Source organism: Vanacampus margaritifer, chromosome 8 (genome assembly GCF_051991255.1).
Source record: "Vanacampus margaritifer isolate UIUO_Vmar chromosome 8, RoL_Vmar_1.0, whole genome shotgun sequence".
NCBI classification, from domain to species: Eukaryota; Metazoa; Chordata; class Actinopteri; order Syngnathiformes; family Syngnathidae; genus Vanacampus; species Vanacampus margaritifer.
In genome coordinates this window covers 2,374,539-2,391,088 of record NC_135439.1, presented here as the reverse complement: position 1 = coordinate 2,391,088, position 16,550 = coordinate 2,374,539, and the positions used below count along the sequence as shown (strand labels likewise).

General features: G+C 41.8%; 1 protein-coding gene and 1 long non-coding RNA gene across 8 annotated transcripts in view; one reads left to right on the top strand and one right to left on the bottom strand.

Moving 5' to 3' along the window:
• igsf21a (immunoglobin superfamily, member 21a) overlaps nt 1–16,550 on the bottom strand; it is a 171,670-nt gene that overhangs the window by 63,171 nt on the left and 91,949 nt on the right. For all 4 annotated transcript variants that reach the window (XM_077573678.1, XM_077573679.1, XM_077573681.1 and 1 more), the window contains 2 exons: nt 13,129–13,250; nt 4,845–4,963 (listed from right to left, as the gene is read on the bottom strand). In XM_077573678.1, the coding sequence (XP_077429804.1) occupies nt 4,845–4,963; nt 13,129–13,250 (241 nt within the window). The remainder of the gene's footprint in view (nt 1–4,844; nt 4,964–13,128; nt 13,251–16,550) is intronic.
• Nucleotides 7,172–16,550, top strand: part of LOC144056680 (uncharacterized) — a 35,391-nt gene continuing 26,012 nt past the window's right edge. The window contains exons 1-2 of one of the 4 annotated variants that reach the window (XR_013295093.1): nt 7,204–7,279; nt 12,922–12,979. This is a non-coding gene — a long non-coding RNA (uncharacterized LOC144056680). Of the gene's footprint in view, nt 7,280–12,921; nt 12,980–16,550 lie in introns of all 4 variants that reach the window. The other 3 variants (XR_013295095.1, XR_013295096.1, XR_013295094.1) reach the window with 3 other exon arrangements.

Sequence of the window (16,550 nt, the reverse complement as noted above, 5' to 3'; positions counted from 1 at the left end):
GCCAAGGAAACGCACTACATGATTAACGCGTCAGACAGGAGCTTCCGTGCTGCCCTACAGGTGTTTAATAAATATCTCTCAATGTCACAAGCAGTCAATGCAGTTTGTCCCTTGCAACAGCTCACACTCACTCTTCCCAACTCTTTAAGATAAATGCCAGAGAGTGACAGGAGCAGCAGGTGTTGGGTTCAAATGAGAAGCTGAGCGATATCTGGCCAGAAGAGTCGGGAAGACAAATCATGAAAAGACAAGTCAAGACAGCAAAATTAGCTATGTTTGATTTACTGTGAATGTGAAGCGACTCACCTCCCGGGCAGTAATCTCCCGTCGGACGTTTGCCACCACATCCTTATGTGTGAAATTCAATGACTTACAGCAGTGGTTCTCAACCGCGGTCCTCAAGTACCCCTTTCCTGCCTGTGTTCTAACCCTAACCTCCTACAGCCAACACAGGTGTGTCAAACGATCAGCTAATCAGCCCTCTCTGCATGAAGCCTGATAACGATCCTCAGCTGTGTTGGCTTGGAAGACATGGAAAACAGGCTGGATAGGGGTTCTCGAGGACCGGGGTTGAGAACCACTGACTTAAAGTATCCCCCTCCTACTTCTTAAAAATTAAGACAGCTTGACAGTTTGAAATCATATCAAATGCATTCAATTTCCATCATTTTCTATGTAAAATAATGTGGAAGTTGCTTCTAAATCATACAACTCAGACGATGATCAGAATCCTGGAACGGGTATTCCAAAAGTCAGTCTGACAAATTTCAGCATCCAGCTGTAAAGGCTGTTGCATTTAAGACTACTTTAGAAAAAGCCTCATGTAGTCAAACATGATACGTTGTGTCAGTGAATATACCTCCATTACTGTCACCTCATGACAAATGGTGTCAGTGATTTTCAATTTTCTGGGAATTTTAAGGACTGCCTCTGCTAATCTTCACAAAGATAGAGCTCTATGCATGCAAATGAAGCGCCAAACTGACCCCGCCTTGAAAAGAGCCAAGGCTCCAGAGCAGCGAAAGGAGCTGATGAGGATGACGCAAGCATCCGCCGCTTGTTTGCTATGTAAGAAAGTGTAAGCAGACTCTCTAAAAAGGCAGCTGGCATTGTGATGTGCATTGTCGCCTCACTGTTGGCTCCTTGCGGCTCACTCGCACGGCGACAAACATTTCCGAATGACTCGAGGTCAATTTTGACAAAACGACACAAAGAGGTTGCGCTGATTAAGTCTTCAGTTCTTGTTTGTTGAATAATAAAAAAGAACAATTGGTTCAAAACTGCAAAGTCTGACAAAGTCTTGATCACAGACAAGGATGCCCAAACTACCAGTTCAGTGTCGGGTGGGAAAATCCTTCAGGAAGCTTGTGAGATGTTTATTTTCTGCCTCGCTCATCACCCCAGGGTTTAGCTCAAAGACAAACATTTAATAATTCATCTGCTCATTCTTGCTTCCTCCCTCCACGGGGCTCTGAGCCAGCAGTTTTATTGACGCTGTCACTTTACTCAGTCATTTAAACGGAATGTCAAGAGCTGTAATGAAGCAGAGTAGCGTATGTTTCTTCTTTTAACAAAAATAAAAAATAAAACAAGGGGTGGGGGTGTTGATAGTACAGAGACGAATTGATGCCGGAGGACAAGTGAACAATAAAATTAGGGCACATCGCTTGTAGCTGCATCATCTTGTCGCAAACTGTCTCGTCGTTGCCTTCCGCATGAGACTTACAAAGTCAACAGCGCACTTCAACGCTGCTAGCACCCTCTGAGACATTGACAGAAAGGTAAGAAACAGGCTAAGTGACAAACCAATCACAAATCATATCAGGGCAGCCTTGAACAAGGAGCTTGACTGAAAAATTGTCATTAAAGGAAAAAAAAAGGTCACCATCTTTGGGGTCGATGGTGACTGACATGTTCTCTTCATGCTGCCTCCCCGGCAATTAATCACAGCACGTATGCAGCCTCTTCAGCATACAAGCCCGCTCTGACGCCATTAATCCTGCCGATTTATAGACAAGCCGAGAAATATTCGCAGTGCTTAATTAAAGTTGGGCATCAATTATTCAAGCAAATCCCGTTTTTTGCGATGAGCAGGTAATTAGCCACTCCACACAGTAGCATGTTTCTCTGTATGCTTATAAATAAGTATCCTCTTTCCTCAACGTTGGGAAAAGAATTTCAAAACAAACAAACAAACCACAGCGGTCAGCAGACAAGGGTTGTCAAGGTCAAATTTGAGACTGAGGAGACAAATGACCTTTCCTTGTCAGCTTTGCAATGTAGCGTAGGAATCACTTTGGGTAATAACAAATAATGACCCAATCTCCAACACTGGCAAAAGACATATTGATTCCTTTCAGCCGCGAAGCCTCAAATTATGACCTTAGCTTCATAAAGATGGATACGTCTCTGTCTGCACGATGAAATATCTATTTTATGTGATTGGTGATGGGTCAGAACTCCCACCCCGACGTAAGTGAATCACAATATACTGAAATGCCACATTAATGTCCTTTTGAAACGTCAATCCCGCAAAGATTTAAAGGCTCAACAGACGAGGGTTGGTACAAACTTTGAGATAGGTAAACATTTTGCATTGGACAATACGACCTAGTGTAAACCATAGTTTGTTTGTGGCATGGACAGACAATATTGTCAAGGGACGCCTATTCAATCATAGAGTTTGCATCCAAATGTTAAGAAATTTTAGTGAAAATACACAAAACAAACACTTATGCCCGTTTCCATTTTTTACTAATATTTTGCGAATATTGAGAGGCTGACCGTCAACAAAAGATTGTTTGCTTCTTTTATTCTAGAAATATTTTAATGTCTTTGTCCCACGAACATACCGTAGTTTATTGTCCACTGTCCTTTTTTGTGACTATAATATGTATGTGTGATGTAATATCCGGTGTATCTGGCCCTGTCATTGTTTATTCGCCAAAGCTGTTTTCACAGCCAAAAATTCAACATTTGCCTTTATCAATACGCTAAAACATCCGACCCTCCAAGTCTACTAATAATTTTTTTGTCAATTTTATTCCTTTTTCCCCAAATTTCTTGCGTTTCCATTCAGGTTTATTTTCGCAATTCTTGAAAATTCAAAAAAATATATATAAACAAATAGGTGGATGTACACCCACCTAATATGACAAAATGTCTCATGTTCACATACAGTATTTTTTCCACTTTAGTTTTTCAGTATTTCAAGCATAATAATATTGTAACTTTCAACTTCATTGATTTTTTTTTTTACCAGCAGCGATGTGACAAAGAGCATGTGAAATAAATAACTATTAAAAAAAAATGTGCCAGTATTTTCCACATTTTACTCACAGATGTAAATATAACGCAACAACCGACTTCATTTACATGCAAACTGTGAATCTGCTCTCCGAGCGGTCGAGGCACACTTGTTTGGCGCCCACCAGGGTTTGGATGTTAGCGTTGATCAAACGCTGATCAAAGAAATCAGGAGGGGAAAAAATCTTACTATTTAAACCCAATCAATGCTGCCAAGTGTGATTGTCACTGTAACGGAAGAAAAAATTATTAAGACCGGTAGATGAACGTGCTGTGCTTCCTCACCAGTTACTAACCGTGTGCTTGTTATGTTCCAGAAGAATGTATGCTCTTGGATCTTTAAAATAAATAATTTGCTGTGGTTCATTTATATTCATGCACGGCAATAGCGAGTAATAGCTTGTGGTACATACGGGTGGGCGTACAGTGCATTGTAGAAAAATTATGTTCATAATTATGTCGCTGGAACTGTCTAGGGGTGTTACTGTGCTTTTAAAAAATCCAATATAATCTTAATTACTTTACATTTTAAGGTCTATACGTTATTCCACTGCAGGAGTCATTGTTATAGCTTAAGGTGCAATTGTGCAGGATAGTGAAGTGACTTATTTGATTTCATTTAAGGTGAAGAAGTTGTTAGCACTGGAGAAGCAAAGCAAGGTCTTATCCAACTTTGCAGGGAATGAAGGACAGCAGGGGAAGGTTGCAACAGTACAGGATTTAGCCTTTTAAAATTGGATGACTGCATTTCTTGGCAGGGGGATTCATTAAAATGATAATTTTTATTTATGAAGCCCTTTAAAAAATTAAAATACTCTTTGTGTACTGCTTGCTATTAATTAAACTTTTTTTCCCTTTCCTCTCCCTCACTCCTTCTGGTTCCTTGCTTGCCTCCGCTCTTCTACTTCCTATTGAACTTGACACACTAATAGGTTATGAATAATTCTGTTTCAGTTTAGACGGCAATTAGCCACCATGCCAGAGGCCATTCGTCTTCGTCTCCAGCACAGAGGTAATTTAAGACCCAGCCGAGTCGGGGGACGCTTCGGTTGTCCCGGCGACTGCATCATTCACTTCTTTGCGTCCGACGCAGACACCCGGTGAGGAGACCCTTGGCCACCACTTACAACTTAGCAAAAGAGATCTGGGATCCAACTTAGGTCCGGTAGGTACAAGCTCAAGCTAACGTTAACATAAGTAGCTCAGTTCTGGGATGAGAACGGTTATTATTATTATAATGACCTCAGATATAGTCCTAACATTCGAGATATATTTAAAGATGGCTAGCAGGCTGGTCTTGGCTTGTTCAAAGAATTGACCAAGGCTAACGCAAAGTAATGCCGGAAAAGCAGAAATTTGTTGACAACATGATGTTGATATGATAGCTATGATAATAGCCAGGATTACCTATTAGCCAATGAGCATAGCATATTGCTTTTTTATGGTTTGGCTTATGGTTTTTTAACCATACCATATTCCTTTTGTTGTTTTAGTGTGATGTTTTTTCATGTAAAAGGGCAATGAAGGGTGGTACTCACACATGACGGTGAGGAAAACATTCCCTGACGCCAGCACGACCTTCTCCCTGGTTGCCCGGTCATATATGCCCACGTGGCATTCGTACGGTCCGTTGTCTGAGATCCGAACCTCGGGGAGCCTGGGAAAACAGAGAGTTAAAAGAATCACTTTTTTAAGCACAACAAAGTGAAAAGTCAACATACTAAAAGTACCACACTTCATAACTGAATAAACAATTTGGGAATGTGGGAGGAAGCTGATGTACCTGGAAAAAAACATGTAAGCACAAGGAGTACATGCAAGTAATTCCATAATTAAGAATTGTTTCAAACGTTTCAAGCCAAGGAGTTAAAACAAACATGAGAGAAGTGAGATTTGTTAGGCAGATTCAGGATCAGCTTCACAGCCAAACAGTTCAAAAGTGGCATATCTAAGATTATCTGAACTTGGTTACGAAAAAAGCTTTTGCCTTCACTGTATTGCTTGTCTTTAAAAAGTGAATGTTGAAGTGTGGTCTGGTGAGTGACTTTTGAGGGAAAGTAACATCGACCAATGGAGATATTTGTAAAAACCTGTTCTACAACATATTTTCATGGGTTAAGCTACATATTGCATGCATTTGAAGATGGTAGGAATCATGAACAGTACATGGCCAACAAATCAGGCATGAATCACAAATGTACAAGTTCATTAATCAACAACTACAATAACAACAGCAACAGTTATAGAGTATCGTCATCTATAAGTTATTCCAAACAGAAACAGGACACAGTCTCCGAGCTCCTGCACCGGACATAAATATTTAGTAATGACAAGGTCATCTGCGGTGCCTCGATGTTATCTCAGCCTCGTTCCTGCCGCTGGTCCACGGCCGCTTTCAGTGCAGTGGTGACTCACCGGCAGTTGCTCAAGGACAGACCGACTGGCAACAACACTCAGGCCGGTTTGCTCCACGAGGCGGTGTTTCATACAGTTCGAGCTATGGAATGTGTGTATTTCAGAAAAAGATCCCTCGACGCAATTCTTGTCACAGTTAGGATGCATTGTCCGCTCCCTCAACATCTAACCAAGGGCTATAAATGCTAATTAGGGTGCCTCGGTGTGACTGACTGAAATAGCTGTAGCGCTGATGGAAATAGCACATCAGAGTCAAAGAAGACGCCAAATGAATTCCAAGCAGTTTAATTCCAAATGTGTACGAATATCCAGACGTCCCTCAGCAACATCTGCTGTCTGCTATTACAATTATGACCTTCACGCCTCTACTTCTCATTCATCCATGGATGGCAATCATCAGGAGTGAATCAATTACACATAGTTAAATTTGAGCGAGCTGTTTCCGATTGTCAGGCTGGGGTGTACCCCACCCTTCGTCCAAAGACAGCTGGGATTAGTAGCTGAAGCATCAACGTAAACCTGAGCAGAATATACTGAGTAGAAATGTATGAATGGGTTGAGGGATGGACGGTTCTCATGGTTCCTGTGGATTCACACAATAAATTACGGGATAGACGGGGCTTGCTCCTCCACAGCTGACTCAGTGTTGATGAGACACTTATTGGGAAGGTTTACCACTATCCCAGTTTTCCGCAGTTTTCCCCAAAGCCTTGGAAAATGAAGGCGTTGACGGCTGCCCCACATTTTCGGCAAGTACTTTATGATGCAAAATGTCGGAAAAACTACATGGACTGAGAACGACCGTCTGTACTGACCCGGATCGATGGACAAACACTTGCTTCAGTCAGTGCTTGGTCTGCATATTTATTTGAGAACTCGCGTCATAAAGCACGCGTGAAAAATGTGGGCATATGTCAATGACTGGGCCGATGGAGAGACGGAGGCGCCCACCTCTAACTTTCTAGCCTCTGAGCAACAAAAAACGGGTTGGTCTCCAGCATGTAAAATTCCACCATTCAACCATCCATCCAAATATCCCATCCTTCTAAATTATTCCATTAAGCCACCGACACCTCCATCCAACCATGCTAAGACAACACAAGTGAGAGTAGTAGTGATCATAGTTGAGATAAGACTCGCTAAAAGCAAATACTTATTGAAATGATGAACAAATGTTTGAAAAAGCAAAGTATATATTAAAAAAAAAAGAGTGAACACCTCGAGACATGAAGAGATTGTATCAACCTCTTCCTCGAGGGAAAAAAGTAAAATAGTCTCTTTTTTTCTCTCTCTCGCCATAGTATAAAATGATGAGCATAGCACTGTGAGTCTCTCCGGAGGGGAGCTAATTGGCTTTGTCTTGGCTGGCTACATTCTAGTAAACGCTGATGTAGCCCGTTGCTTTGTTTTTACACACAAAGCCCTATCTGGTATCCACAGTCCTGCCTGACTGCAGCATTCATGGATTCAAACCGAGACGCGAGAAGAGATGGAGAGCATCAAGGTGAGGATATGTACTGCCTGCCAAAAGAAGGAAGAGGAGGCCACTCCAACCACAGTGAGTTCAGACAGACTGACCAGTACTCTCTATAAGTTTGTTGGCAGAGAACTAGGAAGCTTGATAAATATTGTACAATTGCTCTATTAAATTTTCAGCAGATGATTTTTGACACCAGATGTTTCATAGATTATTTGACTGCAGATAAGACTCAATGCCTTATTTCCCTGTTACTAGCTGAATAGATGAACTGAGTTATAATGTGGATTCGCAGTACAAACTGTCTTTTAGTTAGGGAAAGTTAGGGCAAAGGTTTCAAAAGTGTCTAACCCTGACCCTTAACCCTAACCCTCAACTCAGAATAGCTACAATGGTGCCCCAATCCCAATCTCGAAACGTAACCCTCAACTCAGGAACTGCTACAAATCTGCCCTTAGCAAAATTTATCCTAATCAAAACACTTTAACCTAATTGTCAACTCAAAAGTAGCTATGAAAGTGGTCTAACCTCAAACCTTAACCCACACCCATAACTCAGTGACAGCTAAAAGAGGGCCTAACCCTAGCCATCTTTGCCAACAGCCAACACAAACCGACCCAGCGGTAGCTACAAGACTACCGTAACCCTAACTGTCTGATCCTCATCTTAGAAACCGCTACAAGAGTTCCAAATAATCACTTACAGGACTCTAGTGCATCCATAAGTGGTGAGAATTGGTAGCATAACAAATTCACAGCACACAAACTTCTTGAAGTCTTGAAATCTACCCATTCGTCTGTCCATCACCTAAACCACTTATCCTGTCTCAGACCAAAAAGAGGTCGAGGTCTCTCCCAATGGTATATACTGGACAGATCATCTGTCAATCACATGGTACACAGTCTTTACTGAAACAAGTATTTTTTCTGCTATGGACGGAAGTCAGCCTACCCACGCAAATGCACGGAGAGAACATTTACATTTGACAAAGAAAGCCCTGTGCAAATGAGGAACCAAAAAAACATAACTAATGTGCAGCAACAGAGATAATCACTCAACCACACCGTGAAACCATTCAACTCTTATTAATCGCAAATGTATTCAATGCACAAGACAGGAGAGTCTGTTCCAAAAATAGGCAAGCCATGCTGTTATTACATTTAACATGAAGAATGAACAGAGAGTGAATGAGTTTTGGGTGTTTGGATACAATGGATTTGGCGAGTTGGCGAGCTGGAGACAAATGATGCTCATTGTGACTACGGCAGTAGTGATCAGCTTTTGCCAAAGCACATAATCAACCCAATAACAGAATAAAGGACGGGAAAAAAACACAGGCGTAACAAATTCAACACGTCAATTTAAGTGTGCTAATATTGTGGTTTGTCTTGGTGTAAATAGATATTGAATAAACAAATATTTATTCTGGGGAACCGTGCACAGCACCACAGAGGGGGATCGATTGTCCCCCAGGGGTTGTATTGGAAAGCTCTTTCCTATTTAGGAGACCTGTCCGCACGACTCCCTGAGCCGCCTGCTAATGCAAGTATATGGGACTGACTAAATGGAGCATGAAAAAGAGCCGCTCCTTCGGTCAATCCTTCCATCAAAATAACAAGCACGCCGTCAGATATTCCTTCTGGCTCAAAGCTTTATGGGTGAAAAAGGTCAAAGTAGCCAAAGGAGGTTAGCTTAAGCATGCAAAGGGAGGTGTGTAATCACTTGTGTCTCCTGGAGGAAAGAACACAGAACAAAAATGAGGATAATGCAAGCACTCAGGGATGTGTGATTGGTCTTACTTAGATTAGACTAAGCGCTGATGTAGCTTGCCTCTCTGTTCTTACCCACAAAAGCAGCCATTCTGTTGTTTGCTAGCCTAAGCAGTGCATTCACAGATTCAAATCCTGCATTCGTACAGGATTTCAGGAAACAGCGGATGAATTGTTGGAAGGAAGATGGAAAAATCAGAATACAGACTTTCCAGTGTTTCCTTTGATTTGTAAATCCTAATTTAATCCTGTGGCTCAAATACTTGTATACTGTACATAATAGCAATGAATGTAGACATACAAAAAAAACTCATCGGCGTTCCAATCCCAGTCATAGGGTACCTGAAGTGCAGACAATTCAGTCCTTGAACTGGTTTATAGAAGTGCCGTTTATCAACTTGTGTTCTTGTCCATTCTTACGTCCTTGTAATCTTGTGAAACGTCATCAGTTGCGGCTAAAGTCCTGCTCCAATTAAAAGTACCCATACACTAAGAAAGCTTTGAATACACGGATGTAGTCATTGCCTGCTAGCTTAAAGCAAGGATGCATCCAATGGTGATTTGTGAAGACTTGGAATTTTTTTGTCCCCCCTTTTATTATCTTACGGAAATACGTCAGAGCCAGGGGACAAGTTCACAAGTATACAGCCGTTCCAATTATGAATGAGACTAGTGTTTTTGAGAAGTACGTACTTAGGAAGACCGTACTCTCAGAGTTCAGGAGGCCACACTATGGGTTCTTGATATTGAGAAAAGGCTAATGGCCACTTAGGGTGAGGAAAGGTATTTAATGGGGATAAAAATTAGCAAATGTTTCCTCATTGGTAACAATTTGTTCTAACATGAGGAGAAAAGTGGCAGTACAGACTTTTCAGTATTTCAAGTGCCTCATAAATCATAATTCAATTACACTGCTCAAGTACACGTATACACAATTACAACAAATGTGAAGAATCGATGACCACTTGGTGTAGCATGGCGACCAAGTGATTAGTACATATGCCTCAGAGTTTTGAGGTCCGGGGTTAAAATCCAGGTTTTTTTTTTCTCTCCTGGTGCCCTCCCACATACCAAAAACATGCATGTTCATTCTGTTCTCATGTAGACATCAACATAAGTATGAATTGTCTGTACGTGCTCTGCGAACGGCTGGTAACCAGTCCTCTTGACCAAAGTCAGCTTGGATAGGCTCCAGCTCACCCATTAATTAGGATGACCACAAGGTGGACTTAAATGTAAATAACTGTCTTGTTCTCTAGCCACAAATCAACGGCATCAACTAGTACAGTGCAACTCAGCTTCTGGCTAAGTGACATCCTGGCTACGAATGTTTAGCAAAGTGCATGTGAAGCGTCCTGGTTGGCTGCAATTTGTTGTATTTTATAGAGTTGTTTGCTCAAGGAGAGCAAATAGTACTGGTGCACACCTGCATTGAATACATAAGGCAAATATGAGCTGCTTTCAAATTGCCATTTTTGTGTGTAAAACCAAACACACAAAAGCTCTTGGTGTGATACATACTGAGCCTATATGAGCCATACAGATTTCCAGTGTCATAATCTGAGGTTGAGCAAAAGAGGTCCTCCAAACCTCGAGTGTCATCAGCTTCACGCAAGCGCTGTTATGTTTGTTCGCAAGGACTAATCTGGGCTCTGGCACTTGAGCAGAGAGAAAAAATCCACAGCTGCTTTCCTCCGCTTTAAAAGATTGTGCGTAGTGGCTGTCAGAGCACAGCAACAGCGAGCCATGTCGCATGAAGTCAATACCGATGTTACCTCTGAAGCCCTTTAATTATTGGACAGCCGGCGAGGAGCCACAATGGCTATTATTGTTCATTCTTTTTTCTTTTTTTTTTTTTAAAGGTGAGAGGCCAATCCATAGAAAACTCTTTTATGGCTTATGAAATATTGAGATTGATTTCCAATTTGCAGCCAAGATAAGGACTTCATTGAAAGCAACATTTTGAGTGTTTATGATGTTAATGATTTTGTGTGTTGTGAGCAATCAGCATTGCACTGTTAATTTGGTCTGAAGTTTTGTCTAAATAAGTAAATAGAACCTCACCTACAGTCAGTTGAGCTACACTCTCACAGGCTTTTTCAGCGGCGTAACTCCTCCCTATAGTATATTTTACATAAAAACAGGTGTTCAGAACATTCAGAGAGTGAAAATAAATGTCTTCTAAATTTGATACACCAGCTTGCACCCAAAGATCGAGGAATGGCTTTTATCACCACCCTGATGGTTTCTTTGAGTTCAGTGATGGTCCTGTGTCTCCCTGCACACACTTGGTACTTCAGCTAGCCCCAAAGGAAGACATCTGAGAGGCCAAGGTCTGGGCTGTGAGATGCCCACTCATAATCAGTTTTGAGACTGATCACATGGCCTCCGAAGTTCTCTTCAAACCAGTCTCGGGAAAGATTTGAGATGTGAGAGCTTGCTCCATCTTACTGGACTGATTGTATGTAACGAAAACAAAAATTAACCAGTATGTTATAGTTGTCAGGGGTTAACGGCCAAATTCCCTGAAGGAGATTGTCCTGAACTGACCACATAGACCAACTGCGTTGATCAAAATGAGAGTAAGGGTCAGTGGAGCCTGATTTCTATCTGCTTGATTTAAAAATATCCAACTTCTTCCCAGTGTGTCGTCTAGCCTTGTGTGTATGCGTGTGTGTATGTGTGTGTGCATGTGTTCCCGTTGTAATGATGCTACCCTCCCAAAGGGATAGTAGGGTTGTCCAGATAAATCATCCTCAGTTGGGCAGCCACACCAAACAAGAGTAGAGGGGGGAGGGTGTGCAAAGCCATATAAACAGGAAGAACGCACGAGAGAAACGCAAGCACGAGCCGGATCGAAGATGAAACGCAACGATGAGGGGTATTGTTAAGAAAAGGTGCCAGATTCAAATGAAGCCATAAGTTTGACGTACGGTCCGTGCTTCCTATGCATTGTTGCACCCATCTGTACCAAGAGGTAGCACAAAGCAGCAGGAACTCAAAATGAGAAGACATTGAGGCAGATGTCAGGCCTTGCATGGAGGCCCAAGTCAACCCTGAAAGATGCGTAAAACATGTTTCCAAGGAGATTACTCCCACTTTGTCTTCCTCTAACTTGCGCTGATCCTCGTAGAAACCTGTTAATGAGTATGAAGTGCGGACCTTAACAGGGATTTAAGTAGCACTAAGAGAACACCGGGGCCAGATGTTTGCTAATTCCTGAAGACGGAAGCGTCTATCCTTAACAGAGTCGGTAATTAGTGTTTACCCAAGCACAATGTCCTCATTACTGATGGAATTTCAGCCTCAGGTCGGCAAGCCTATCAATCCCAGGTCCTGGTCCTGACGTGAAATGCCTTTCTGTATGGCTCATTCTAGCTTTTTTATGCAAATGTATTCACTGGAGTTCACACAATGGACTTAGGAAAGAGTGTAGTCTCTCATCAAGTAACTTGAATGCACTTTAGGAATCGTTTTTAGGGTGTATTCAGACCCGCACTGTTTAGTCCGCTTTAAACAGACCGGAGTTTTTTTTTAATCACCCTGATCCGGACCTTTAGTGCAGGTGTGAATACACACAAACAAATCTTTTTTGGTGTGGACTAAACAAGTGGACCGAGAACCACTTTTTCAGGTGGTCTGGGTCCGCTTTCAAACGCACTCAGTGCAGTTCGCCCGGTAGTGAATATTGTGCTAAATTCATTCATAATCGTCCGTATTCTGTTTAGCCACACTGCGGTCAGCATGTTGTGGGTCGGGGCAGCAGAGCGCAACAGCTCCTTTGGGTTACTGGACAAAATCGACGACGCTGTTCCAAAATTAGAAACAGCGTCGCGGAACCTCCTCTAAAAAAGCCGCTCTTGGCGCTGGCAAATTTCTTGCATCTAATAATGCCACAAATATGCAGAGCAGTAATGCAGCATGTCAGAATTTCATATTTTCCTCTATTTCCAGATTCCGTTAGCCGTTCAGCCTTGGAATCTGAACAAATAGAAGATCCAACAGTGCCCTGGTAGGGACCGAGTATGACTCCTGTTAAACTGTATTCCTTTTTTTTTTTTTTGCATCAAGTATCATATTCCTGTCTCACAAAAAATGAAGAAACCCCGTTGAGGTTAATACACGATGGGTGAGTTCAACACGATTGCAAACAAGGCTCACCGGACAGTTGTCTGGTACACGAGGTCCTCACGCCTGCGGTAGTCCTCCATGTGAGAGTAGTTGGTATTAAACATGGCGTCATAGGTGAAGATTTTCTGCTTGATGGTGCCGCCGTCTGTGACCTGTCAAGCGAGAAAAAAGGAGACAAAGAGGACGCTCGTGATTCATCAGTTGATGGATGGGACAGGGCCAACCTTTCTACACCTTGAGCTCTGCCGATGCGCAACCTGTTGTCTACGGGGCCCGCAGTGGAGGAGATACATGTAATTGCCTCATTGATTAATGTGCTGGAATGATAAGCCTGTAGAGCTTGGAGCAAAGTGATTGAACAGCTGCTTATTGGATCGCATCTGGTAGTCTCTCCGGTGTGTACATGGTTAAACCTCCATGACATGCGAGGTATTGAGAATGTTGCACAAATAATGGCTTTCAGAGGAGGATATTCTAAACACTGCTCTACTTTTTAATTTTTTTTCCCAGGCAGCGCAATGGATGATGGAGTAGTTCTTTCCTTCCTGTAATATCCACAGGATTGCTTAAGTCACTTAGCATGTGAATGACAGCGATTTCTTCTCTTCCCCGCAAGCCTCAAGCTGCCATAAAGGAAAAAAGGCTGACAGGATTTTAATGGAGCCGCTAATGCCGCTTTGAAGAAGGAAATTGTTTGGTGGGCCTGGAAGCAAGCCCTCTTTGCCTTTTTCTAGTTTAGAATGTATCATTCACATCAAGCCAATCCCCTTCTCTCAAGTCAACAACGTCAAGGTTTCTTGATTAGCCGTTATAGTGCACAGACAAATACAAAACCAAATTGTATTTACAAGAGCAAACAATTGTTCTACGGGCACGTTGACGAGATGGGAGATACTTTGGAGAAAACTCATCACCTCAGGACTTTGCAGGCAACAGTGCCCCAAATAAATGTTGTAGTTCTCGAGATCGGTCGTGGTCTCGTGATCCGTCTCACGACCCTTTTTTTAAGGGTCTCAGTCTCGTTTCAGAATGAAAGGCCTTTTTACTTGGTCTTGTCGGTCTCAGACAGGGCGGACTCAGGATTTTTGATCAAGACCGGTCGTGATCAGGCCAGTACAGCTGTTATCAGTGACAAACACAAAATGCAGGTGCTGTTTCGCCCTCCTGGTGTCGCTTGGAGTGCCACACCTTCTTGGGCTTTTATTTAATTGTATTATTTAAAAAAAAATACATAGCAGAATTTGTTTTCATGTTTCATGCAAAGTTTTGTTATGTTTTTTGGTGATTTTTCTTTGATATATACAGTCTTGGTCTTGTCTTTATTTCAAGCTCCAAAAGTCTCGGTCTTGTCCCTGTCTTATCTTCCAAAAGACTTTGTCTTGTCTCGGTCTAGATACTCTTCAGCCTCGATAACATTTTCGTCTCGGTTGGTGTGGTCTTGACAATAACACTAGCCAAAACAACTAAACAACATAGGAATATGGACCAGGTAAGTCCCAAGTCGTTCTGTCTTGGGCAAGTCAAGTGAAGTTACAGGTTGAGTCCTGTGATGAGTGAAGCCAAGTCACACTTAATAATGCAGTCTTACCTGCAGTGTCTGGTCTTCATAAAGAGAGAAGACCAACAATATCATTAGGCAATTTATCTATCCAATTCACCCTTACTTTATCACACAACTTCAATAATATCTGTCATATCTGCTGTTTAATATTTAAGTGTCAATCAAATCTTACTTTCCACTGTTAAGACGTTCAGTTTTCTTTTTCAGATGCTATGTTCTGGCTGTCCATTTTTTATTTGTTGAACACATTTAGCAAATCCGTCATTTATAGTCCAATTAATGTCAGGTTTTGTCTGAAGTCACGTTCCAATCAGTTCTCAAGTCTTATAGTTGATCTCAAGTCACAAGTCATCGAACAGCGACTTGAGTCCAAGTCGCATTGACTTGAGCCCCCATTTCTGGTAAACTTGCTTCATTCCAGTCACCAGGAAGACGTGACAGGTACAAGTAGTTTGAAATGCTGAAAATTTGACTGTCTGTGTGCCTTTAAAATCAGTCAAGGAATAAGGTGGCTTCTGTTTCGGAAGCCCAACACTAAAAGCAAATCCGTGTTTTGAAATAGTGTTGCAACACCACACACAGACCCACATTAATGGACTTCTAGACCAGAATGTATTTCAGTCAGTGCTGGCTTATTGAAAATAAATTTCTGCGACATAACACTTTTGTTTTTGTACCCGGTGTATAATGCATATGCACGCTGTAGTGTCTTAATGTGTACGTAAGTGACGAGATGCAGCAGCTTCCAGATTACGATGTATTTGAGATGTAAAGAGCCATTTTGTACATGTACATATTGTACACGATGGGTTAATAATGGAGACGTGGTCCATTTTTGTCATCATTCACATGTCATGTTTAAAAGGAAAATACATGGGACCTGCAAAACTATATATTTGTTTGGAAATTTCAAAGGGCATATATGAACAAGGGACATCCTTACTTTTTGTTGTTGACATTTTGTTTGCCTTTTTTTTTTTTAGTGTACATGAAAATGGTAATGAGCATCGGTGCTGTTGTCTCAACTACTTGGATTGGACGTCATTTTTGGACAGTCCAAGTCCCAAGGGTAGCCTTATTCTGCTCAATATGACACTTGCAGCCAACGCAGGAATTCAGAACATTCACTGATATATTCTCAATATACTCTAAAAAATAACAAACCATTGCTATAGCTGAAGGAACTCAAATGAAAAAAAATCACATCAAAGGGTAGAAATAGCTTCATATTTATATACTATTAAAACAGTTTTATTCACAAGATGACAATTAACTGTGCTATTTAGAACATTACCTGCGCAGTTTTCCAAATACTTCGCAGTGTAAAGCAACCCACTAGGTGGATTAACTTCCATTTATAGCCTAGTTAGATTTCGTTGGCCAATTGTAATTAGAAAACGTGAAACATCATTAGGGTCATTTTAAAACGACAAATCTATTTTGTGCTGAGCATAAATCATCAACTACAACCCTTTTCAAAAATTGAATGTGGTTTGCTGCACACTGCACAGTGTTTGACCAAGAAGTCCTAATTATCGCAAACAAAACAGTACAAATCCATAAAGAGGTTGGTTTGGTCAGAGGGTCGTGCACATTTGCTTATTTCCAAAATCACATTTGTTTTTATGTGTTCGGCCGTTTGAGTGGATGTGCTGGCACACGCTCCGTTCGACAGCAGGCGAGTGAGAGCGGCCAATCCCGTTCAGCTTTTCCCCGACACTGTCTGTGAACGCTCATTCACCTGCGCGAGAGAATGAGCGAGCTGTCAAATGGCACTGGTGCAAAATGGCACAGAGTGACATTTTGCCGGTGTCAGAAATAGAAGCGGGCGCTAAGTGAAGGTAGCAATAACGGTGGCGGCAAGGTGGGCACAAATAGGGGAAAAGTGGGT